Source organism: Phacochoerus africanus, chromosome 3 (assembly GCF_016906955.1).
Source record: "Phacochoerus africanus isolate WHEZ1 chromosome 3, ROS_Pafr_v1, whole genome shotgun sequence".
NCBI classification, from domain to species: Eukaryota; Metazoa; Chordata; class Mammalia; order Artiodactyla; family Suidae; genus Phacochoerus; species Phacochoerus africanus.
In genome coordinates this window covers 198,345,358-198,370,339 of record NC_062546.1, presented here as the reverse complement: position 1 = coordinate 198,370,339, position 24,982 = coordinate 198,345,358, and the positions used below count along the sequence as shown (strand labels likewise).

At 51.2% G+C, this 24,982-nt stretch overlaps 1 protein-coding gene across 4 annotated transcripts in view; it reads right to left on the bottom strand.

Moving 5' to 3' along the window:
- The window catches only part of DIS3L2 (DIS3 like 3'-5' exoribonuclease 2), a 364,222-nt gene that overhangs the window by 62,950 nt on the left and 276,290 nt on the right, over positions 1-24,982 (bottom strand). For all 4 annotated transcript variants that reach the window (XR_007134111.1, XM_047773760.1, XM_047773762.1 and 1 more), the window contains one exon: positions 13,773-14,006. Coding sequence is in view for 3 of the 4 variants with exons in the window: in XM_047773760.1 (XP_047629716.1) it covers positions 13,773-14,006 (234 nt within the window). In the remaining variant the exon portion in view is untranslated. The remainder of the gene's footprint in view (positions 1-13,772; positions 14,007-24,982) is intronic.

The following is a 24,982-nucleotide window of genomic DNA, read 5'->3' as shown; positions in this document are numbered from 1 at the left end:
CTGGATGGAAGCTTATAGGAAAAGCTAAGGCCCGGGCCCTGGCTGGGGTGGAGGGCAGGGGAAGGGAAGAGTGGACTCACGGTCATTTCCAGAACAAAATGGATTGTAGCAAATCAGTTTTAAAGCGCCTGGTGGCCAAGTAGGCGTTCTCGGAGCTCAGAAACAGCTCCCTGTGCAAATGTACTTCAAACCCAGTAGCCTGTTCTTCATTAGCAAACTGTTATACTTAGGAGACTACCAATTTAATGGGGATCAGAAACCAGCTGGGATTTCCTCCCCGGGTGTCACCCCTCTGGTCTCCACCCATTTCCCCCCAACTCTGGCACATTTCCTGCCCCACCCCCTCCTCGAGGAGGGGCTCACAATTCAAGGGGCAATGAAATCATTTGTAATTTACTTTTAGCATTTCTAGTGTTTTCTAACAGCAAATTGCTAATTTCTATGTTGTACAGTAGAAGACTTTTAAAAACAGAATGACCCTTCCACACACAGCCCAAACTCAACTTTTCCTGGGTCACCCCTGGGGGCTTTTTGTGTCTCTATTCCGTCCCTTAAGCCACTCTGAAGGCTGGGACATGAGCGCTGGGGCCACGTTCTAATCTCTTGGTCCTAATATCCAGCACAGTCCTTTGTACCTGGTAGGTACATATTTTTTAATGCGAGAAATTAAAAACATAAGTCAAAACGTGTCAAGTTATGAAATACTCTTAAAGCTCTTAAATTCTCTTTGGTTAAAAGTGTCTGGCATGTCTCATTGAAGACGGGAAAGGACGAAGTAGTTCACAACAAAACAACGGTGTTACAGCAATACCATTCTTTAAACACGTGGGCATTTCTCGAGGAGCAGCAGGGCCACGTCTTCCAGTTCTAGACCGCAGAATGGGCAGGGTGTCCTCGAGCACCCGCTGACCCCGGGGCACTGACCGCAGGGGCACTTCTGTGCGAGAGCAGATTTTAGTGTGCCTCTTCTGCAGGCTGATGGGTGAGCAAGGTATCTGCCTTCTACACAGATCAGGAGCGCAGGCAGGGAGGGAGAGGCGCGGCAGGAGGGAGGCTGGCACAGGGGAGGCAGCCTCTCTGAAGTGGCTTCTGGCTTCCAGAGGACGTGGGGCAAGGGGGCGCGGGGAGCGAGTGGAGGCCCAGGCCATGCAAAGGCAGGAAGGAGGAGTGAGGAAGGGAGATGGGCCGGTGAGACACGGGGTCCCCCACACTCAGGCCCCATCACCAGGAGGCTTTTGGATCTGATGGAACAACCCACTCGGTCTCCAAGGCTGGTCTGAGGTCAACAAGACGGAAAGGTTTTCCACAAACCTCAACCAGATCGATGTCAGAGGCCGTCCCGAACTGGGAAACTGTGTCTTCCCTTTGTTTTGGTGCTAAAATGTTTTCATTTATAAAATCGTGGAGGATGGTAACTGACTTTTAAAGAAATTGTTCTTGTGTGCCAAAAAAACCCCCTAGCAATCCTATCTTATCCCAGAATATTAATGGAAATCTCATTACCCATGACATCTGCTTAAGGGGACAGCAGGTTCTGGAGCGACAGGTGAAAGCAGCTTTTGGGGGGCACTCAGCCTGGCAGCGGAGTTGAGACAGACAGCTAGCAGAAGAGCAGCAGAGCCCCCGGCTCGCAGAGCGCAATCAGCTGGGCCTGGCCCAAGAAGCCGTCATGGTTGAAATCTAAGGATCAGCTGCAAGGGTTCTCTTTCCCCAGCGCAGGTTTTACTAACGTCAAAGGATTCCATGTCTCTTATGTAGCCGTTTGGCTCTCACTGGAGTGACGTGGGGTGTGACATGGGGGCAGGGTGAGGACGTGCAGGGCGTCCTGCGAACAGAAGGGGAGCGTCCAAGAGCATCCTCCCCGTGAGCACAGCGACCCACCAGACAGGGCCCTGGAGGAGCCAAACCTGTTCCGTCCACCAGGGCCACTAACCTGAAAGGCACACGCCCCGGAAAGGACGCCCTTGTCCGGCTCAGCCCCCAGCAGTTTCCCACGCATCGCCCTGTCAGAGGGAGAGCCCCCTCGGTCTCACTTCATGGCCCCCTGGAAATGCCAGGGAGTCAGGTCTGAATCATCTGGGCACGCTCTTCAGGCCCAGCTGGGAGGTGAGTGTGCTTCTCAGAGGGCCCAGCAGCAACCAACGCAGAACCTCCGTCCTGTGAAATCAATTCCACGAAAAGCAAATCCAGGCTGGGGTCAGAATTCACACAGGGAGAATTAGGCTGGGGACCCAGCGTGGTAAACGAATCATTTCCACCTCATCACGGGGGTGGGGAATGGCAGCTAATATTAAAACACCCCAGGAGGACCCTTTCCGAGGGGCAGGTGGGGGGATTCAGTGCCCACCTTTCCAAGCCTGGGCATCTCCATTCCTGGAGTGGTGCCTGGGGGTGGGGTGGGGGGGTTCTCTGCCTTCTCCTGGAGAGCCTCTTGTGCCAGGCTCCCCAGGGGCACAGCCTGGTCTGAGGATGCAGAGGTGAACATGGAAGGGCTTAGGACGCCTTAGAAGCACTGCCAGCCCCCCGGGTGCTAAAGCTTCCTGGCTCCTCACATCTGCCCAGGCAGCTCCACCTTGCGCGGGCCCTTGTTACACCGTGTTCTAACCCGGTATGCCCTGGCAAGTTATGAAACGGCCAACCCTTTTATTCAAAAGAGGAAACTGCTCTGATTCTTAATGTGCACTTAATTCTCTTACGTAAACACACGTCTCTTCTAGAGCTACAATCCTTCTCCCAGATCACAGCTACAGTCATCTTTTAAACATACCGACGCGTATAGAGAGGCTTAGAGGCCTTAAAAACAGGCGGCAGGGGCTGGCGATATAAAGAGGAACAGATACTGTCCTTACCCTAAGGAACCCACAGTCTTAGAGAACGGGACAGGGAAGCAAGGGGAAAATGACAAGGCAACGCGATTCAGGACAGGTGACAGGTGTAACTAAAGTGCTCGGGGCGGAGTTCCCGTCGTGGCTCAGGGGTTAACAAATCCCACTAGGAACCACGAGTTGCGGGTTCGATCCCTGCCCTTGCTCAGTGGGTCGAGGATCCAGCGTTGCCATGAGCTGTGGTGTAGGTCGAAGACACAGCTCGGATCCCGCGTTGCTGTGGCTGCGGCGTAGGCTGGCGGCTACAGCTCTGATTGGACCCCTAGCCTGGGAACTTCCATATGCCGCAGGAGCGGCCCAAGAAATGGCAAAAAGGCTGACTAAATAAATAAATAAGTAAAGTGCTCGGGGAGCCCTAAGTGGAAGGGATGGACAGGCTGGGCAATGCGAGCTTCTCTGCAACAGGACTTGGAGGTTTAACCCTCAGCTTAAACTTAATCTTAGTTTCTTAGGAAACTAAGAAAGGTTTACAGGGGCGGGACTAGAGTCTTTCCCTTCTGTAAGGAAAGAGCCTGGGTACAGGCGCACAGAGAGGACCAGAAGGCAAGTGAAAAGCCTAGTTTACTTTCTGAAGTTATTACAGAAAGCAGTCTTCAGAGCTCTGCTGAGGATCGACACTGGCCACTCTGTCCAAGAGCAGAAGCATCTGCTCCTGGTCCTCCCCGCCGGCCACCGCACTGGAGGGCACCTGGTAGTGAAGGCCGTTCCGGGACGCGGGACCCAGAGAGACCGGGCCCCAGTCTCTCTCTGCCTCTGGCTATTTTCTGCTTCCTCTAATCAGCCCAATCAGAGTTTCTTTTTATAGCATTAACCTCTGGGCTGTGCCAAATGCTTGAACTGGCTCGAGCTGCCTTCTCTTAACCTGAGCTCTAGCAGGGATGGAGGGAATATTTGGATCTCAGTCTGGCTTGTGCGTCCATTTCTCAGTGGGCTCGGGACTCAGAAGGGAGAGGGGGGTGAGGGAATACACCCCTTGAATCTCACCAGGGTGGGCCTTGGGTGCCTTTCAGCCCCTTTCACCCATCATGCCCTTCACCTTGATCACCTGGGATTCGGGGCGGCCCTGCCCCAGCGGCCTTCTTCCGCTAATCCCATCCACCCAGCCTCGGGGTGGGTGCTCCTTTAGCCCTGTGGCAACTCACTCGGCCCTGGCTTTTATCTTACTGAAGGTTCCCAGAGGCGCACAGAGTTCTTCACAAACTCACTAAGCCACTTTAGGGTAGGAAGTTTGTCTCCCACTGCTTCAGCCTCCTTCACAGAACTGTGAGCAGAACTTGTAACTCGACAGGAACTCCAGAAATCTCCGTCTAGTGAGGGCCGGAAATCATGTCTGGGTCTGTAGCTTTAACAACTTCCAGAATACTGCTACCTGTATTCCTTCTAATTTTTGAAAATTATGAGTAAATGACTATGAGACATGCCTAAAGGAAGTGTGAGCACATGAAAAGTTTAGGGCTACAATAACAAGCTGCTCAGCAAAGCTACTCGACACTTAATGATAGATGTTCGTCTTTACGTGTGTGCTAACGAGCCACACGTAGTGATCAGCTCACACAAGTGGGTGTAATTAGTGTTACTTATACACAACCGGGGCAGGTCTTCAGGTCTGTTTCTCGTCCATACCTTGGGATGCAGACATGCGGATTGTTTTCCCTGATTCCACATGAAACCAAAGCATGATGACTAAATCAATCTCTGTCTCAAAGCAAAGATTTCAATACCCTATGATCCGAAACTCCTGCGTACTCACGTGCCCTCTCTTCCAGAGGCCGTCCTAGATGGCCTGGGTGCTCACGGCTCAAAAGAGCACAGATGCTTGGCTGTGGATTGATTGATTGATTGATTGATTGATTGATTTATGTCTTTTTGCCTTTTCTAGGACCGCTCCTGCGGCATATGGAGGTTCCCAGGCTAGGGGTCTAAACAGAGCTGTAGCTACCGGCCTACGCCAGAGCCACAGCAACGCGGGATCTGAGCCGAGTCTGCAACCTACACCACAGCTCACGGCAACGCCGGATCCTTGACCCACTGAGCAAGGCCAGGGATCGAACCTGCAACCTCATGGTTCCTAGTCGGATTCGTTAACCACTGCGCCATTACGGGAACTCCTGTGGATTTATTTATAAATGGGGGGGATAGATCAAAATGAAAATTTTGCCAACAGGATTATTATGAAACTGGTACCTGGGAAAAAGGGGGAAAAACTGACAGGATGATAAATACTCTTTAAGCCTCCCTGATGCTACAACTATCTCCCTGACTGAAGTAACGCAAGGCCTGTTAACATTTAACCGGGGAGTTCCTGCTGTGGCACAGCAGGTTAAGGACCTGATGTTGCTGCAGCTATTGCTTGAGTTGCAGCTGTGGCTCAGATTTGATCCCTAGCCATATGCTGTGTGTGCGGGCAAAAAAGAAAAAAAAAAAAATAAGAGAAAGAAACCAAAAACATTTCACCAGAAGCCCTGAATTTCTAATGAAAGCGTTCCTGTACTGTTTTGAAGGGTAGCAATTCTTATGGGACAGAGATGACACAAAGCAACTCTGTTATTTTTAGTCTTCATTCGATTCCCTTGTAATTATTCACGTCAGGCCAACCCAAACAAGGCCTGAAAGCTACACACAGGAGCTAAGAGCAGCAAAAAAGCCTAGTGAAGTTATAACTGAAAACGCAACCAGAGTTCTCACACCACTTCAAATACAACGGGTCTCTTACTGAGTCTAATGAGTAGAAAGAAGGAAGGACCTGAGTGCGCGGCGGGGAGGTCTCTCCAGCCTGGAGAGTTTAGCAAGACGCTTTCAACCACCTCTCGGTCATTTTACATTTTAGGGCTCTTATGAGTAGCTGTTAATAACGGCCAGTGCGAATAGGCAGAGCCTACGGTGTGACACAGTGAACGATACAAAGATGAAGAAATAATCCAAGGCCACACTCACTGGGACATTTCAGGAGACCCAGTCTGACTCCGAGAGAGACGGAGACAGACCCAGTCCCCCCCTCTTCCCCCCACCCCAACCCCTAGTGTAAGCAGAGAACTCCTGACAGGTATTTCCGTCATAGGTGCCCTTATTCACAGGCTAATGGACAGAGGATAAATTGCTATGATCTTTCTGGAAGGGAATGTTTCAAAAATTCTTTTTTTTTTTGGTCTTTTGTCTTTTGAGGGCCACACCCACAGCATAGGGAGGTTCCCAGGCTAGGGGTGGAATCGGAGCTGCAGCAGGCAGCCTACATCACATCCACAGCAACTCAGGATCTGAGCCGCGTCTGCAACCTACACCACAGCTCACGGCAACGCCAGATCCTTAACCCGCTGAGCGAGGCCAGGAATTGAACCTGCAACCTGGTGGTTTCTAGTCAGATTCATTTCCGCCGTGCCACAATGGGAACTCCTCTCAAAATTCTTAAATATGTCTATTTTCTGACCCGATCACCATGGTTCCGGGACTACCCTAAAGAAATAACCCGAGATCAGGGTAAAGACTTATGAACACAGGTGGCCATCGCACTACTTGCGGCATTAAAAAATCAGGAAGTAAATGTCCACAACGGGAGCATGGGTAAATGGTTAAGGGCATATTCGTATGGCGGAACGTTACATCAGCATTGTAATGCTTTAGAAGAATTTTGAGGAGTTCCCGTCCTGGCTCAATGGTTAACGAATCTGACTAAGAACCATGAGGTTGCGGGTTCGATCTCTGGCCTTGCTCAGTGGGTTAAGGATCCGGCGTTGCCGTGAGCTGTGGTGTGGGTTGCAGACATGGCTTGGATCCCGTGTTGCTGTGGCTCTGGCGTAGGCCAGTGGCTACCGCTCCGATTTGAACTCCAGCCTGGGAACCTCCATGTGCCGCAGGAGTGGCCCAAGAAATGGCAAAAAGACAAAAAAAAAAAAAAAGAATTTTGACTGACATGGGAGAAACCTCCTATATAATATTAAACAGCAGAATATAAAAATTATATGTATGCTGGAGTTTCCTTTGTGGCTCAGCAGTTAATGAACCCAACTAGGATCCATGAGGATGCGGGTTCAATCCCTGGCCTCATTCAGTGGATTAAGGACCCAGCGTTGCCATGAGCTGTGGTGTAGGCCACAGATGCAACCTGGATCCCGTGTGGCTGTGGCTGTGGCTGTGGCATGGGTCAGCAGCTGCAGCTCCGATTTGACCCCTAGCCTGGGAACTTCCATATGCCGTGGGTATGGCCCTAAAAAAAAATTATATGTATGCTATGCTAACCGCTTGTTCGTTCCTCTTACCATAAAATTTAGTTCTGGAAAATTCATAAGAATTCTAAGAAATCATCATATACCAAAATATTACCAGCGGTTATTTCTGGGTAATGAAATTACAGGTGATTCTGATCCTTCTTTGTACTGCTGTATTTTCTAAGCTTTCTAACATTAGAATATACTCAGATACTTTTCTACAAGCACAAGGATGTGCTTTTGCTTTTATGATCGGATTTATAGCTTCTTTCTAAGGAGGAAGTGGGGATGAAGCACTGAGTAGGAGGAAGAGTTTCTCGCCCTCCTGTCTGTCTGGTGCCACATGGCTGCCCATCCTAGAGCCCTCCCCTCTGCCTTTCTCTGCAGCTTAGGGGCCACCCAGATGGCTACCTTGAGGTCTCCCACTGACCACCAGACCGCTGCACTCACAGGTGTATGCTACATCTCCACCTGCTCTGTCTCCGGGGGCGCCTCATTCTCAGTGAAAGCAAGCATCTGCTTTCTTCTCCACTCTCTTATGCTAAGATATTGCCTGGTTAGTAGGTGATGCTGTATCAAGGCCGGTGCCTGAACCTGAAACCCGGTTCCCTGATTCAACTCTCCTCCCTCCCCGCGGCCCCTCCCTCCCACATCTGATCAGACAGTCGGTTAAAGCTTTGCCAATCTTCCTTCCTTCTTCCCTTGGACCTATAATTTCCTCTCTCCCCGAGTCTCTGTCTCAGGTTGGCACCTGTCATTTTTCTCTTGGAATATAAGCTTCCTTTGCTTTCTCGTCTCTCAGTCTGCTCTCCAGACTGCAGCCAGCAGCTCTTTCTACAGCACAGTTCTGATCCCTTCCCTCCTGTCTGGAATCACCCCATGGCGCCCCAGCCTATTCCCGCAGACCTCAAGGCCTCGCCCTGCCTCCTCCTCCAGCTGCTCTCTCGCTGCACTCCACGCCACACAACCTGGGACAACCTGGCACCCCCCGCAGGTGCCACCTCTCGCCCCTTCCACGCCTGCATGGGCGGTTTGCCTGAAATGTGCCCCCTTGCATTCAGAGCCTGGCTAGCCCCAGGAGTCTTTTAAAAGCCTCGGTGTCCACTGCTCCTTGTGGGAAACCTTCCCTGATCCCGAGACTGGGCCCATCCTCTCCGAGGCAGCGGCACTGCGCCCTGGGCCAGCTCTGTCACAGCACCTTACATTTTCTGTGTGGTCTGCTGGCTCCTTCACTGCACTACAAGCTGAAGAGCTGGGACTGCTCCTGTCCAGCACCTGCCACATGCCTGCTTTCTGTACCCAATGAATGCTTTCTGAAGACACACTGAGCGAAGGGGTCTGTGACTAGGGACATGGAGCCCAGGTCTACAAACACAGCCAACCGCCTGGTCAACAGCTTACTCTTGTGCTTGAACGACGAGGTAGCACGATCAAGGAAGAGCCAGACAGGAGTTCCCTGGTGGCCTGGCGCGTTAAGGACCTGGCATTGTCACTGCTGTGGGTCTGGTCACTGCTGTGGTGTGGGGTCAATCCCTGGCCTGGGAACTTACACGTGTAGCAGGCACAGCCAATAAATAAATCAAAGAAAGAGCCGGACAGGATGATTATGGCTCTCCTGACCTTGACCAAATATCACACTGTTCAGAAATTAAACCGTGGAGAGCTGGCATGCTCACTTCTTAGCAAGCAGATGATAGAGAAGGACCAGAAATGTTAACCATATTTTTACATGCGTGACGCAACCAAATACATACAGCAATAGGGATGGGGCGGGGGGAGAAACGCCACACAGCTCCCTCAGAGCCACGTTCGGCTGTGACAGTTCCCACCTTCGCGGTACCCTATGAGAGGGCGGAGCCAGCGTCTCTGCAAGGGGGCTTAAGAAGACGGGGTGGGTGGGAGAAGCGCTAACTGTGAAGAGGCTGCAGAGCCTGCAGAGGTAGGAAATGAAGAACCACTGCTCTTTCTGCTTCAGGCTAATGAAAGCTACCTGACCGTAAATACGGTAAGGGAACTGGTGCTAAACGGATGCATTCCTTTACTTCTAGCCTCCGACTGGACCTGCTAAGCGTGGCGCTCATCAAAGGAATAATTTACTTAATGGCACGAAACCATCCCGAGAAGTAACGGAGCACGACTGTCCCCTATTACCCAGGCCGACTCCCCAGTGCCGGGGCGCAGGCTGCTGAGGCTGCCTGGGGAAGAGAGTGGATTTCCTTCAAGCGGGGATCGGCACACGAGGACGGCACGTCAAATTTGGCCTACCACCTGCGTTTTGGACAGCCCACCAGCTAGGAACAATTTTTACATTTTTTAATGATTCAAAAATAATCCAAAGAAGAAGGCTCTTTTATGACACGACATTCCAATTTCAGTGTCCTTCAAGTCTTATTAGAACACAGCCACACAGCATCTGTCTGTCCCTGGCTGCTTTCACATGGCAACAGCAGGGCTGAGCAGTTGAGAGAGGTCAGATGGCCCATCACTGGCTCTTTTCAGAAAGTCGGCTGACCCCTGCCTTAAAGGCTGGGCTGGGCCAAGGTCACCCATGCGAGCGTTCCCCACCAGCTTGCGTCCCAAGGTATCTGAAAATTGCTTCCACCACTATGTTTATCTTTACAGTTGAGTCCCCTCAAAGAAACTGTCTGAAGTTTGGGCTTCCAGACTGTGCCAGGTGGGATTCATACGAAATGCAGCTGAGACTTCAGCAAAGGCTCCTTGGTGTGGAGGACTTTGCCTAAGAAAATGGAGCCATCACATTTTCTCCATGACAACTTCCTCTAAATTCAGAAAGTCAGCAGCTCAGTAGGAGCCATTCACATCCCCTGACCACCTGCCAGGGCCCCCAGAAGTGGCACAGCTTCCTGCAGTCATGCCCATTTCTCCAGTGGCCTCTAGGCACTATCACCTGACGGAGGAAGGTCGGGCTGCAGAGAAAGTGCCAGAGAGCTCCAGGTGGAGTTTTCTGAAAATGGTCAATATTCCCTAAGATGTTTTGGTTTGGGGGTTCTATTTAGCACCCTGCTAGCCTCCCTTATCATCCTTTAGGAAGGCAGCAGCTAGGGCAGAGAACTCCAAAGAAGGGCAGGCCTTGTCATCCTGTCACATCAGAGTCAGGCAGTGTCACTGTCATCTCCACTCCCAGGAGGGGGCAGGCTGCCAGGTCTGTACAAACAGAAGTGCCAGGAAGCTGTCAGGCAGGCCAGAGTCACTGAGCAAGAACCGGAGCAGGACTGGGGGCGTCTCAGTTCTCCTTCCCAAAGTTCGAGATTTGCGTGTGACTCTAAGCCAGTACAATTACTTTTACTACACACACAAAAGTCGGGGGCCCCTTTATTTTATGAAAATCTCCTTTTAAGAAATAGGAGCTGCGTGTGTTACAAATATACCAGCACAAACATCTGAATTACATTCTAGATTTAACATGGCAGCAGAAAACAGGGGATTTTAGGCAACTCATCCAACCCAAAAGTGCAGAGAATGCGCGTGTCACCTGCATTTACTTCTGGCGCAGCAGAACAAGAGCGTCATTTCACTGAGCTGGAACCGCTCAGAACTAGGTTCTCGCTCTAGGGTTTCTCCCAGGCATTTGCAGCAGGCAATCCGACCTCAGAGGCAGTGCTTCCCGGTTAGCCTGCTTCACACCACGGCACACACAGGACTTGCTAGTATTCGATCACCCACCGGGGAAGCACACAGGACTGCAGGCAGGTGGTCCCAGGGCACTGGCACCAGCCCAGGTGGCGTGAGGCCTGAGGGTGCCCCTTCGCAGGCGTGGGCCCAGCAGCTCTGCCTAAGCTGGGGCTTGCGCTCACCCAGTGAGCAGGCTGCTCTGTGCTTCTGCGGTTACTGTGACCTCTGGCCGCCTGACCTTGACTCAACAAGCAGGCACCCAGTGTCCTCCACCTGATCCAGTCTGGAGAGCATCCTGGGAGGCGGAGTTCTTGGAAAGGCAGAACTGCTGGGTGAGCAGGTTACTCTGCACTCGAGGGCTCAGAGCGGGGCGCGGACCTTGTCCCCTCCCTCGGAGGGCTCTCATAGAACCTCTCCAATAGAGGCTAGTGCAGAAGGACATACTTTTTAGGACTGCCACCAGTGAAATCAGTAAGCTGGGGCAAAGAAAGCATCAGACAGCAACCAAACAGCAGGCGATGCCCAAAGCACTGAGGAAAAGTGGATTTTTGTGCGGATGCACGCAGGCTGCAGGCACGGAGAACAAACGTGGTGACTTCTGAAGGGGGCCGTTGAGCTGACTGCTAAAGGACCTTGCCTGTGTCCCTTGCTGCCAGACACTGATGTGCTCTTTCCTCTAGAGCTGTGGTCCACATGCTTGTTTTCTGGGGAACCAGGAATCAACGCTAAGGAGGCAATTCCATTATTTTCAAATCTTAATTAACTGGAACCTAATTAGGACTTGAGGGTTTTTTTTTTTTTTCCCCTCACTTTGAAGGAAAACTTTTCTCTCTCAAGTCAGCATGGAGTAAATGAAGGAAAAGTGAACCAAGAGTTGGCTATTGGGATTTCTTACACACAAGCCACTCATTTAACCTTTGAGAGATTCAGCTTCCTGAATAAATCCGGAGGGCTGATGAGATACAGCTATCTCAAGATACTTTCAGCAATAAAATTCTAGGACACGCTGACAGATGGATATCCATCTGAGAGCGCCATCATTCGTCACTCTCCCGCAGCCCTCCTAAGGTGAGGGGAGATCACTGAGGGTCTTTTATAGTTTTTAGAGTATTTAACATATTTAATTCGGTCGAACTTGTAACAATCTGATGGGGAAAGGGCTCTAACATGGTATAACACACTCATTTGATGTGCTCAGAGCGGTGGTGGGCTAGTGTCTCCAGAAGCTGGATGGAGAGCGGAACCACACAGGAGAGATACAGAACTGAATGTATGTCTAACATCATTTATATAAACATACATAGTCACTTATTTGTGTGTTTGTCTTTTTAGGGCCGCACCCGCAGCATATGGAGGTTCCCAGGCTAGGGGTTGAATCGGAGCTGTAGCCACCGGCCTACGCCAGAGCCACAGCAACGCAGGATCCGAGCCGCGTCTGCAACCTACACCATAGCTCACGGCAACGCCGAATCCTTAACCCACTGAGCAAGGCCAGGGCTTGAGCCTGCAACCTCATGGTTCCTAGTCAGATTCGTCAACCACAGCACCACGACAGGAACTCCCTAAACACACATACAGTCACTTTTTAAAAAAATGCAACTCTTTAAAAAAAAAAGAGTATGCTAATTGGATGTCTACATTGTTCTGAATCCACTACTCATAATTCACTGTCTATAATTTATAGCTTTTGTTTCTTTAGAAGAGAACGAGAACCCAGACGTCTGTAAAGCAATCTGAGTACAGAATTCCACCTGAATTTTATGACTCCCCCCAACTCTTCTATAGTTTTTATACCCAAACAGCAGAATTTTCGAAGGTTGATTTTCATCAAATGCTTCCAAACAGTTTAGCTTAGTTTTCATGGAAACGATAGCTTTTTTTAATGCTCGTATTTCACCAGGTTACCTAATATTAAAAGGTAAAAGTGCACCCCTGTACAACTGGCAGAGCCAGGATGGGAATAAAGGGGGCTGGCCCTTGAGGTACTGCCCCCCGTGGGAGCCGAGGTGGAAAGAAGCAGAGCCCTTGTGGCATGTCACAGGCCCTGGTCTCTGTCGTGCAGAGGGAACGGCGAGCACTGGCTGAAGGTGACCGTGGGGCAGCAGGTGAGGAGTTTGGGGAGGCATGTGGAGAGGCTTGTCTAGGGCCTGGGAAGAGGGGCAGGGCTAGAGAGACGGATTTGGGTGGCATCGTCTAATGGGTAGTTAAAGTTGCAAGAAGAGAGGAACTCATTCAGGGAGGGAGTATGGATAGAGGGGGGGGAAGAGAGCGGGGGAGACTCCAGGAAATTCCAGCCTCCACCTCTGCTCGAAGGGGCCAGCAGGACCTCACTGGAGATGTATGAGGAGGAGCAGAGAACCAGGTGAGCCTCAAAGGGCCGAATGCGGGATGAACGTCTAGCAAGCAAGAACTGACGCACATCCTTGAATGTGACAACCTGGCAGCCACCAGTGTGAGAACAGTGTGTTCGCAGCCCCGCAAATGCCCTCACCAGAGGAAGCAGAGGAGATGCTCCATCAGCTCCCACGCTTTTTGTCCCCCACCCGCCCCGGCTCTGCCATCTTCTCAGCAGCCACTCTGCCTGTCTCCCCAGTGACAATCTTTCTTTTGGGCCCGGCCCACAACATGCGGAAGTTCTGGGGTCAGAAGTCAAACCCACGCCAGAGCAGTAACCAGAGCCACAGCAGTGACAACGCCGGATCCTTAACCCACGGAGCCACAATGGACACTCCTGCAGGGGCCTTCCTGAGCAGACAGGTGTGCTCCGGCTGCCCGCGCCCGGGGAGGCGGGGGAAGGAGGAGCATCAAAGCCCCACCAGACACCCGGGCGCCCCAAGCGCAGGCAGGGCAGATTATCCCCGCTCCCCAGCAGCCTCGAACTCACTCGCAGGCCCCGGGCAGCAACTATTTGCAACGCCTGCTGAAGAGCATTTGTGCCAGTTTATCACAAAAAGTAGGCTGGAACGCACACGTTCACTTGGAAAGATTTAAACAGGGCTTCTGCGATCTCTCCAAGTTGAAAGGGTTGTGTTGAGAAGGAGCAGTGACTGACCTGATCCAAACGCAGGGCGCCGTCTGCGAACCGCTGTTTGCGCAGCTCCTTGGCGATGCCGTGGAGGGTCAAGACGGCGCGGTGCACCTCCTCGCCACTGTGCTCCGGGGAGATGGGGGGCAGTTCCTTCTCGGGGATTTTCCTAGTCGGGCTTTCGATCATGCTCTGTGCATGTTCATAGCTCAGTTTGGTGCAGGAGTGGATGACGGTCCGGCCAAACCATTCGCTGAGGATCTGCAAAGATGGGCAGATGGCGAGGAGAGTTGTTTTCAGCATTTTCTTTCGTGCAACCGTTCATCGGGACACATTCTCCTGAGACTGACTTTGCGCTCAGAATGCTGCTTGGTTCTGGCTGGGCACAGAGACCCACCAGACAGGGAGCAGCTACCCTTGGGGAGCCCCGGGCGTGGGCCCTTCAGCCATGGGTCTCTAAGCACGCGGAAGGCACAGGCGAGGCCAAGCAGGAGGCTTGGGGTGAAGGGCCTGTTGGAGGCTTTCTCATCATTTGGGGTGAGGGGTCATCAACGTCACACTGGAAGACAGAAGGGACAGATGCCCAAGGTGGGACAGATGGGGAATCTGAATGGACCAGATGGGGAGGAAGGAGACAGTGGGGCCCCTGACAGAAGCAGAACACACGTGCAAAGGAGGACGAGGTGGAAAGGGAAAATCAACTCCAACTTGTTCTACTTGGAGCGTTTATGCAGACACAAGGGTCCAAAACAGGGTTTCTCAACCTTGGCACGATGGGGTTGACAGTTCTCTCTGGTGGGGGCTGTCCCCTGCCTGGTAAAACGTTTAGTGGTATCTAGAGCTAGATGCCTGCAGCACCTCCTCCAAACCCTGAATCGACAACCAAAAATGTCCCCAGACATTGCTAAATGTCCCCTGGGGGAAACTCAGCCCAGATTGAGATCCACTGGGCTCAAAGCAGACAGATGCGAGTTTAGGGGCAGTGCTTGCTGAGTGGTGGGATTGCTACTGGTTTGTGTTTTATGCTTTCAATGTGCATTTTCTCTAATAAGCATGTATTACGTTTGAAACAAACATTAAAATGTATTGGAGACTCCTGAGTCTGAGGTGCAGGGAGGAGACGCAGAGGGGATATGTAGCAGGCGATCGGGGTGTGGCCTGGTCTGGAGGTGGGGATCTGGCATCATCAATAGACGGTCCAAGAAAGAAAGGCTCAGTAGGACAGTCGAGGCTGCATCCTCTGCCTTCATCTGGGGGCAAAGAGAGAAGCTGCGGAAAGGAAACAGCCAAAAACATGAGCGCTCCAAGAAAGGAGAAAGACCAGGAGTGGCCAATGCTGTGAAAAGCAGAAGGAAGATGGCACTTCCCGTGGGAAAGGCACTGCTCGCGTTCCACGTGGCTAGTATTTGACTCACACAGCAACCCTACTGGTATTCTGCAAATGGAGCAACCACGGCACAGCCATATTACATGAGCCGCCCAAGGTCATCCACCAGAGAACCGCAAAGCCAGGAACTGAACACGGCCCGGCCTGCCCTAGGGCCCGAGCTCTTAACCACCTGTGTATGTCAAATGCCACTTGGGTGTCGAGGAAGATGAAAGCAAAGAAAAATCTTTGCATTTAGCATTTGCTTACTGGTGATCTTTAGGAAGGCTATTTTAGGGGAAAAGTATGGGGCAGGGCAGGAAGCAGAGTCCATCTGCAAAGATTTCAGGCACATGCTATGACTGGATTTCAGAGACGCTGCCACACTGTGTTCTCTCACCCCCAGGGCAACCAGAGCTCTGCCTTCCATTAGCCTGGCGCACATAGCCCATGTGCCACTCAAACAGCAACACCTGCGTGTGTCTGATGGGAAAAGCTTGGGCAGCTTGGGTTAAGGACAGGCACATGGCCAGCAGCGCAGGCAATGCAGTGAGTGTGGATGACTGCTCCCGGAGGGATGGCAGGACAGGATGGTGCTGAGCACGCAGGACAGAGGGCTGTGCCCTGTCTGCAGGGCGAGGGGAAGAAGCCAGAAGAAAAGGAAGACAAGACTCAAGAGGGCAAAGGGAGCAGGACCCATCCAGGAGAGAGGAAGACTGGCCTGGAGAAAAGGCGGGAGGAAAGGGGAGGTGAGGGCAAGGCCATCTCGAGGGCAAGAAGAGCGAAGGTGAGGAGGCTCATGTGCGATAGCCCCAATCTCTGGAAAAGCATAAGGCAAAGAATGAGGGGTGCTGGGTGGGGTTCAAGGTCATGAAGAGAGTAGAGAAACTCAGAGATAAATGCTTAGGCCAATGTGATTTATGAGCGGGGGAAAGCCAGATGTGCTGAGTGGCAGAGGGGGCTTGGGAGAAGGGAGGGAGCACCGGTCAGCAGCAGAACCCTTCAGCTAGGACCTGCCATCATCATCCTGCCATCATCCCGCCATCGTTATCCCACCATCATCCCGCCATCATTCCCCCACCATTCCCTCATCATCCCGCCCCTTCCTTTTCATCAACTAAACCATTCTGGTCCCAACCTCAGAGACAGAGCTTCCCAAAAAAGACCATCTGAAGGCTCATACGTGTTCCCAGTGGGGAAAGTGGGGATCCCAGCCCAGAACTGTCTACACCACAAAGCCCTATGGGACGCAGTTTCTCTCCTGAGTGGCCAGACCCCTCTGATACCCTCCCCTCCTCTTGAAGGAAGAACCAATCTCTTGAACTGGCAGCCATGAGGCACAGGAAGAGAAGGGCAGCGGGCACTCACGTTTCTCTTTGCTTCAGTGCAAAGAGCCTTATGATGAAGAGTCTTGGATCTATAATAGCCGACTTCAATTTTCTTTCTTTTTTTTTTTCTTTTTGTCTTTTTGCCATTTCTTGGGCCGCTCCTGCAGCATATGGAGGTTCCCAGACTAGGGGTCAAATCGGAGCTGTAGCCACCAGCCTACGCCACAGCCACAGCAACTCGGGATCCAAGCTGCGTCTGCAACCTACACCACAGCTCATGGCAATGTCGGATCCATAACCCACTGAGCAAGGCCAGGGATCGAACCCGCAACCTCATGGTTCCTAGTGGGATTTGTTAATCACTGAGCCACGACGGGAACTCCCAATTTTCTTTTTAAAAAACCCTCAAACTATACTTTCTGGATTATTCCAAGACTCCTCCTGTCTCAAAATACAAGTGACTCAAATATTGTGCTCATGGCTCTTCTACTGTGGCAAGCGGGTCCTGAATCTGGCTCTCAGGAGGTGCCTGTGGGTGTGCTGAAGGCAAGAGAAATTGTAGAGCCAATTCTAGGGCTTGTGCAACAGTCCCGGGGGCAAGGCGTGCGTGCAGGTCTCCAGAAGAGTCCCTTTCAAGTTCAGCCCACGCTTGTCCTCCCATCACACCCACATTTCCTGAAAACTCCCCACTGGTGGCCTCGCTCCAGCCTCCTCTAGGATGACGGGGCCGTGACCTATTCATTCTTGTGGTCACAAAGTCTCCCCCCGGAGATTTAGTTTGTTTCCTTTTCTCCATTTCATTCCAAACCCAGTCAGTCAATCCTCCTTCCGGGCGTCCACGTTTGGTTTGACAGTCGGTCTCCAGCTTTGGGGAAACGCTCCTTTCCACTTAATTTCCCTCCTCTCGGGCACCTGGGTCACAGAACACCTGGTCCTTGGGGTTTGTGTCCCCTTTCCTGGAAGGCGCAGGAAAGCCCTGCACACTTACACACGGTAACCACCACACACAGGGCAGGGAGACGTGGCGCCCTCGGATTGGATGTTCATTTTCTGTAAACTGGTGGATCAAGAACTGCTTTATTACAATTTTTTTTAATTAAAAACATTTTTTTTTAAAAGAACTGCTTTAAAAAGCTCCAGGCCCTCTCCCCTGAAGTATATTTTTGGTCGTTTTAGGGCTACACCCATGGTATATGGAGGTTCCCAGGCTAGGGGTCCAATCGGAGCTACAGCTGCCGGCCTACACCACAGCCACAGCAACGCAGGATCTTAGCCACGTCTGCAATCTACACTGCAGCTCATGGCAATGCTGGATCCTTAACCCACTAAACGAGGCCAGGGGTCAAACCCGCATCCTTATGGATACTAGTCAGGTTCTTAACTCACTGAGCCATACCAGGAACACCTCCCCTGATGTATTTAAGGACAAAACTTTGCAGTAAGTTCCACAAGGTTCCAGATACTGTGCCACCTGCAAACTGTGTATCCTGCCTCTCAACAGAGCTTTGCTGCTCCCCCTGAACCCTCTTTTACAGTGTGGAAACCTGACCAGGGGCCACTTTATTTTTATTTAAAAATTTTTTTAAATTTATTTTATTTTTGGAGCTGCGCCCATGGCATGCGGGAGTTCCTGGGCCAGGGATCAAATCTGCGCCACAGTAGTGACAATGCCAGATCCTTAACTGCTAGGCCACCAGGATTCCTCTGGGGCCACTTTTAATCCTGAGGTGTTCTTAAGATGTATTAACTGTAACTTGGCAAAATCACAAGTCTCCTACTCCCTATCAAAAGTAGCTAGCAGCACACCCTGGCTGTACTATCCCGGTTAGTTTGAGCTACTCTTTTTTTCCCTCTGGGGCGCCTCTGCTCCTTTAGCTCATTTCCTTACCGGTCAGTGACAGCACACATGGAAGCCACCAAATCTGAGACTGTATCACTCATGAGAAGCTCCCCACAGCTCTCTCACCCTACTTCAGCCTCCCCTCCCCTAATGCCTGCATTCCAGAAAAATCTGCACCTTCTCTCTCTCTTATGGCTACACCCACGGCATATGGAAGTTCTGGGTCAGGGACTGAATCTGAGCTGCAGCTGCGACCTATGCCATGGTTCCGGCAATGCCAGGTCCTTATTAACCCACTGCGCGGGGCCAGGGACTGAATCTGTGCTTCCGTGGTGACCCAGTTCTCTGCAGTCTTCACCCCTGTGCCACAGCGACAACTCCATGAACCTACTTTGTGACCATACAAAGAAATGAAGTGGACGCTCTGAAGGGCCGACAAGAACTTTCTGGTCCATTGATGGTTGGGCAGCAGGACCTATTCGGCTTTAAAACAATCTAGTGATTGGAATTCCCTGGGGCTCAGTGGGTTAAGGATCTGGTTTGTCACTGCTGTGGCTCAGGTTGCTGCTGTGGCGTTGGTTCGATCCCCGGCCTCAGAACTTCCTCATGCTGCGGGGGCAGCCAAAAAAAAAAAAAAAAAATCAGGGATTCTGGGAATCATACCTAACACACGGACTAAAAAATTTCTTCGGCCAGGAAAGCACACGATGGGAGCAGCAAGGATGGCCTTGGCAGCCTTACCCGGAGATGGGCAGCAGGAAGGCAGCGTCCAGGTGGGGCCGGGCGGCGGGGAGCTGTGGGTTCCCAGCGGCAGCGTGCCTTACAGTATGGGAGCAAAGCCTCTCCGGACCCAACACCTCATTAATTTCCAATTTGGAAACTGGGTCCACATCAACGCCCCGTCCATTACCAGGGCCAGTGGCAGAAGACAAAAGGACAAAGAGTTTTTCATGGAAACAGTAAAAAAGCCACGAGGAGCTTCATAAACAGAACCTTTCAAAGAAGAATCCTGCCCTTCCTCTTCCCTGGTTTAATCACAGGATTTGGGTCACGCCCTTTCTGCAGGCGGCGAGTTTCCTGCATGTACACTAGGACACGCTTGTCTAGAAAGTCAGATTAAATACTGTGCCAACACCGACTGAAGACACCCGGCTCAGAAAAATAAACCTGGTTAGAACGGAGCAAACACGGTCCACCTCACGACCTGGTCCCAGGTGGACACTGGGACCTCCTCTGCCAAGGCAGGACAGGAAACGGTGTGGCAGTGCAGAGCGCCTGGCCCTGCTCGGTGGCAGAGCTCTCACACCCACGGCCTTTTAAAACCTCTCCAACACGTCTGCGAGAACTGCATTATTCAGCCCATCGGACAGGAAGCAAAGAGGTTGGCTATTTGAGAAGAGTCATGCAAACTCCTAAGTGGTAGGCAGGAACAGAGCTATCTCTAAGGATTTAAGACTCCAAATCTAGTGTTTTTTTTTTTTTTTTATATATTTCAGCTGAAGGTTACGAAATAGACAGAGATAGACAGTGAAGTAAAGAAGATAAAATACTATCAACTTTCTATATTTAATAGATACAAAGTCATTTCCATTCAAATGTATTTCAACATTTATCTTCTAAAAAATGGCACTGCCTCGTTCCTCACTAAGGAATCTCTGGCTCAAAAACCTGCTCATGGGGTTAATTTGTAATTTTAAGTAATTAGATGTAAAATCACTTGTGCAGCAGCTCTGGGCTTCTGTGTATCAAATGTTTGGTTCAAAAAACTTATAAAATAGAAACAGACTCACAGACATAGAAAACAAACCTAGGTGACCAAAGGGGGGGGGGATAAATCAGGTGTTTGGGATCAATCGATATAAACTACTGGATGTAAAATGGACAAACGCCAAGGTCCTGCTGTAGAGCACAGGGAGCTATATTCGCTATCTTGCAATAACCAATGATGAAAAATATGAAAAAAGTATATGTATGTATATATACGTGTATATATTTGTATAACTCAATCATTTTGCTGTACACCAGAAACACACCCAATATTTCAATACAAACAAACAAAAACGGATCAGGAGGAAAGAAACATTTTTCTGATTGGAACAAAACCAGGCTGTTGGGGTGGCCAGGGGTGGGCGTGGTGGATTTCGGCCACTTCTCATAGCTGTGAACACGGGGCCACACTCCGCGGGTGGGGAGGGCACAGTGGTGAAAGAAGTTGAAGGTGCCAAGTGGAATGTGTCTGAGAGGGGACTGGGCAGAAAGAGCGGAGCCTGAAGACACCTAGGAGAGCCGAGGGCGGCCTGTCTGCGAGGCTAAGGCGCTGGTGACTGCAGGGGGCACAGGCAGTGTCGGGGGCGGGGTGTGTGGGGCTGGTGAGCAGTGAGCAGGGGTCTCCTGCTGGGCAAGGAGAAAATGAATTTTCACACACTGAGTGAGGTACGGGGAAGCCATTCTGGCTGATACATGATTTAACTTGAACTCTACAGTGACCTGAGCGGCCTACAGAACGTGTTGTACATCTGCCTTTACCAAGGCGGAAAAGGATGCCTTCATTAAATCAAAAGTAGGGGATGTCATCACGCACAGAGAAGCCTTAATGGAATTTACCCGGCGAGCCTTAGAAGGACAGCAACCAGGCTATCAGTTTCCTGAACTCAGAAGTATCTATGATGAAAAGAGCAGTCCCACAGAACTGCATGGCCCTTGTTATTTTAACAGCCACTTATGCTATAAGCTATACTAAGAGCTGCTTTTTAATACCTGACGGATCTTCTAATGTGACTCCCATGACATAAAAGAAAAAAAAAATCAAATCTCTCTAAATGATACCCTTCCCGGTTTAGGGGAAATATGGCGAAAAGGCTTTGGTTCAGGGGGCTCTTGGTTCAAGTCGCTGTTAACCGGGCCTCTCCTACACCTGCTGGAAGAAGGCTCCTCGAGCCTCGAGCGAGGGCCAGACACTATTCGGGCCCTAAAACGTATCTAGCTTCAGCAGCAAAAGGGCTTCACTCCTCTAACTAGGGAGACTACAAGGCCCATTCTCAGGAGGAAGGCGGGACAGAAGAATGACCTTTGGCCCTGGAGCTCTCAAAAATGAAGAGTGAAATACCTCGGTGGTGGGGTTACTGTGTAAGCAGATAGGGTAGGGGGGCCCTGGAGGAAAAGAACCAGACCTAACTTTCTTAACCTAAGAGAAACCATCTTGGGCCTGAGCCATTCTGTCACCCGAGCCTGGCCACAATGCTTGCCCTTGCAGAAGAAGAGATCTCAGCAGCCGATTTTAAGCAAACAAAAGAAGGTAAAAAGCAGACCAGGGAGCGAACTTAATTAGATCAGAGACAATATATCAGCTATAAAGACTCCCAGTTCAGTTTCAAAGGTGAGTACCTTAAGCGCATTCTTGAGCTGCTCTGCACAATTCAACCCCCCTCGAGGGCTCCTCTACCAGATGAACTGGAACCTAAGGAATGACGTTGCCCTTTTCTGACCCTCGTGACTTCAATCAACTAGAACCTGGGCTCTGTCAACCCTGGGCCCAGTTCTGCGCTGAATTCTCCTTTGCTGAAGCCCCTTTACGAGTATCCATGAACCCTTGGCTTCAAACGACCCCAATTTTGCTGTTCAGGGAGACACTGTTTTGGGAAAGATCCCTGGTGTTCTCCTTACTTGCTGCAAGTAATAAATCTTTCCTTCTCCTGCTCTTTGGCTTGGTTGAGTCTTTTGGCTCAACACCCACCAAGAGGCAAACCCAGTTTTTGGGTCACAGGCCTACCAGTGACCAAAGAGAGCTGAGGAGGGTGCATGGACAACAGAAGACCACGTGTTTGCCAGCTGTTTTAGTTCGTAAGGCAGTTTACTCATGTGCTCGAATTTTCTGGAAGGTTTATTTGTGTAGCATCAACTGTGTTCTCTTCTACTGTTTCAGGTCACCTGCCATCATCAGCCTAGTCTTCCTAGAAAGGAAGAAATTTTCTCCCACCCTTCTAGGTTCTTCCGGCTAGTCTAACAAGTAAATCGTCATGAGACGGATTAACAGGAGAAAATGAAATAAAGTTTAATAACATGTACACATGGGAGGGACCCAGGAGAGCTGGGTAGCCCACTAATATGGCTGAAAACTTCACCTCAACTACCATCCTCAGCCACAGACAAAAGAGGAGGTTGGGGGTAGTGGTTTAGGACTTGGAAGGGGAGAAAGGAAATTCGCCTAAACATGGAAAAACAGGAGTTCCCATGGCTCAGTGGTAACGAGCCTGACTAGTATCCATGAGGCTGGGGGTTCGATTCCTGGCCCTTCTCAGTGGGTTAAGCACCTGGCGTGGCTGTGACGTAGGCCAGCAGCTGTAGCTCCAATTCAACCCCTAGCCTGGGCGCATCCATGTGCCAAGGGCGCGGTGTTTTAAAAAAAAAAAAAAAGAATGGAAAAACAAATGTTTCCTGGGCCAGGTAGAGACAATGGGACTCTGGAATTTTAACAAACAGATTTTGCCAGGGTCCCTGTCTACTATATCCAGGTCACACTAGTTACCTACGGCAACAGCTCCCTTCCTTCCAGAAACAGGTCCTCTGTCCACATTCTTTAGACAGTCAGGTGGAAGGTCAAAGTTTCTTCCTGCGTCTTGACTGTTTTCAGCTTGAAATAATCAAAGGGACACTTTGAGGTGGCAAAGTGTGCTCCCCTCCACCATCTCGACCTGGAGGTGGCTGGCTAACTGCTAAGCCCGAGGGGACGGAGACAAGGAAACGTCCTCAAGGGTCTGCCTTGCAAACCTAGGGAACGGCAGATGGGCCTGCAGGCCCAGACGGGGTTAGGAGACAGGAACTCCATTCCTGAGACGGGCTGCGGGCCCAGCCTGAGCCGTCTTTGGGAGGTGTTCCCTTTCCTGCAGACCGGCCCAGGAAAGACACGATCACAGACTTCTAGCGCCAGTGAGGTTAACTCAGCCCCAGCCTTTTCGCAAGACCAACCCAAGTCATCTCCCAAAAGAGAGGTCCATCCTCCTCCTAAAGCCCCCTACACAGAAACATGTCGCTTATTAACGTCAGGGCCCAGGTCCTTACATTTAAGTCAAATCTGTGATAAATAACATCAAACTGCAGGAGAAAAGCTGACTAAATCCCCTCTTTTTTCCTTCCTTTTTAGGGCCATACTCAGGGCATATCGAGGTTCCCAGGCTAACGGTCAAATTGGAGCCACAGCTGCTGGCCTACGCCAGAGCCACAGCAACTCAGGATCCAAGCTGCGTCTGTGACCTACACCACAGCTCACAGCAATGCTGGATCCTTAACCCACTGAGTGAGGCCAGGGATCGAACCTGCAACCTCACGGTTCCTAGTCAGATTTGTTTCCACTGTGCCACGACAGGAACTCCTAAAAATCATTTTTAATTCTTTGCAAGATAGTCTGATAAATGAGAACTATCTTGTTTTTTATTCCCTGAAAATAATTTATTTTGAATTTTTATTTTAACCCCAAGGATTCCCAGCAAAATCTGTGCTCCGGATCTAGTCTGCTGTAACCTTGAGGCAACCTTAGGTAAGCCTCTAGTTGCCGGGGACCTTCATTAGCAAACAGGGACCCAAAGCGCACAGCAGTCCTTCCTCTGCTCCCAGGCTGTCTCTACAGGTCCGAAATAAAGCAATTCTGCTCCGCTCTGCTAAGAACTAACGATGAATAGTCTGGGAACTTTTCCATTATTTTCAGAATCAGCCTTTGAAGCTACTGTCTCTCGCTGGAGCCGCTTGGGCAAGATCGCCACTGCAGTCAGTGCCTGGGGATGAAGCACGAAACCCAGTGCCGTGTCTCCTCGCCGTGACCTGCAGCCCCAGTCACACGAGCCCGCCCGGGAGCCCGGTCTGTGGGTTTCTGCTGCAGATACTGTGATGGCCCGGGAGGAGCACACCGTTTTACTTTTCAAGGTTCGTGGCATGTCCACGGGCGGGCAGCTGGCGTGGCAGCGGCAGGGTGGGCATGGAAGGCAGTAGGGGGCAGATGCCCCGCGGAGGGCCTGGCCCGCGGAAGCAGGTGCCCTTTCCTGGCGTGAGCTGTGTGAGTGAGGCCTCCTCCACCCCTGGATGCAGCTCAGGAGGGCTGAGGGGGCTGCTGGGCTACACACACCTCGCCAAGGGGAGCACCGCTCTAGGAAAGCAGGCGAGAGACAGAACTGTGAAGACAGATGTGCAATTTGCTTTACGAAATCATTTTCGAGCCTTCTGGGGCAGGTGGCCCTGGGCTGTGGGGGAAGGGACAGAGGCGATTTAAAAAATTAAGAAAGGGCTCTGCTTACAAGGGTGTTAAGATCAGTCGGACATGAGCTCTGTGCACAAGCGGCAGTGAAGTACAGACAACAGGTGCTGCGGCGGCGGCAGGGGCGGAGGGGAAGCGGGGTTCTGACAGGGAGGGAGGGGATCCTCCCATCGGAGCATCTTCTCAGACAGGCCACGGTGCCCCCTCCCCAGATTTCGATGGGGACGCCATGCTTCACTCTCCCCAGGCTGGTCCTCTCCTCCCAGTGGGAGCTAATCTCTGAGCTGGGGTTTGGGGCCTGACTTCCCACTTCCTCTGTGCCCTCTTTTTCTCTTTTGTCTTTCTAGGGCCGCACCTGTGGCATATGGAGGTTCCCAGGCTAGGGCTTGAATTGGAGCTGCGGCTGCCGGCCTACACCACAGCCACAGCAGTGCCAGATCCTTAACCCACTGAGCAAGG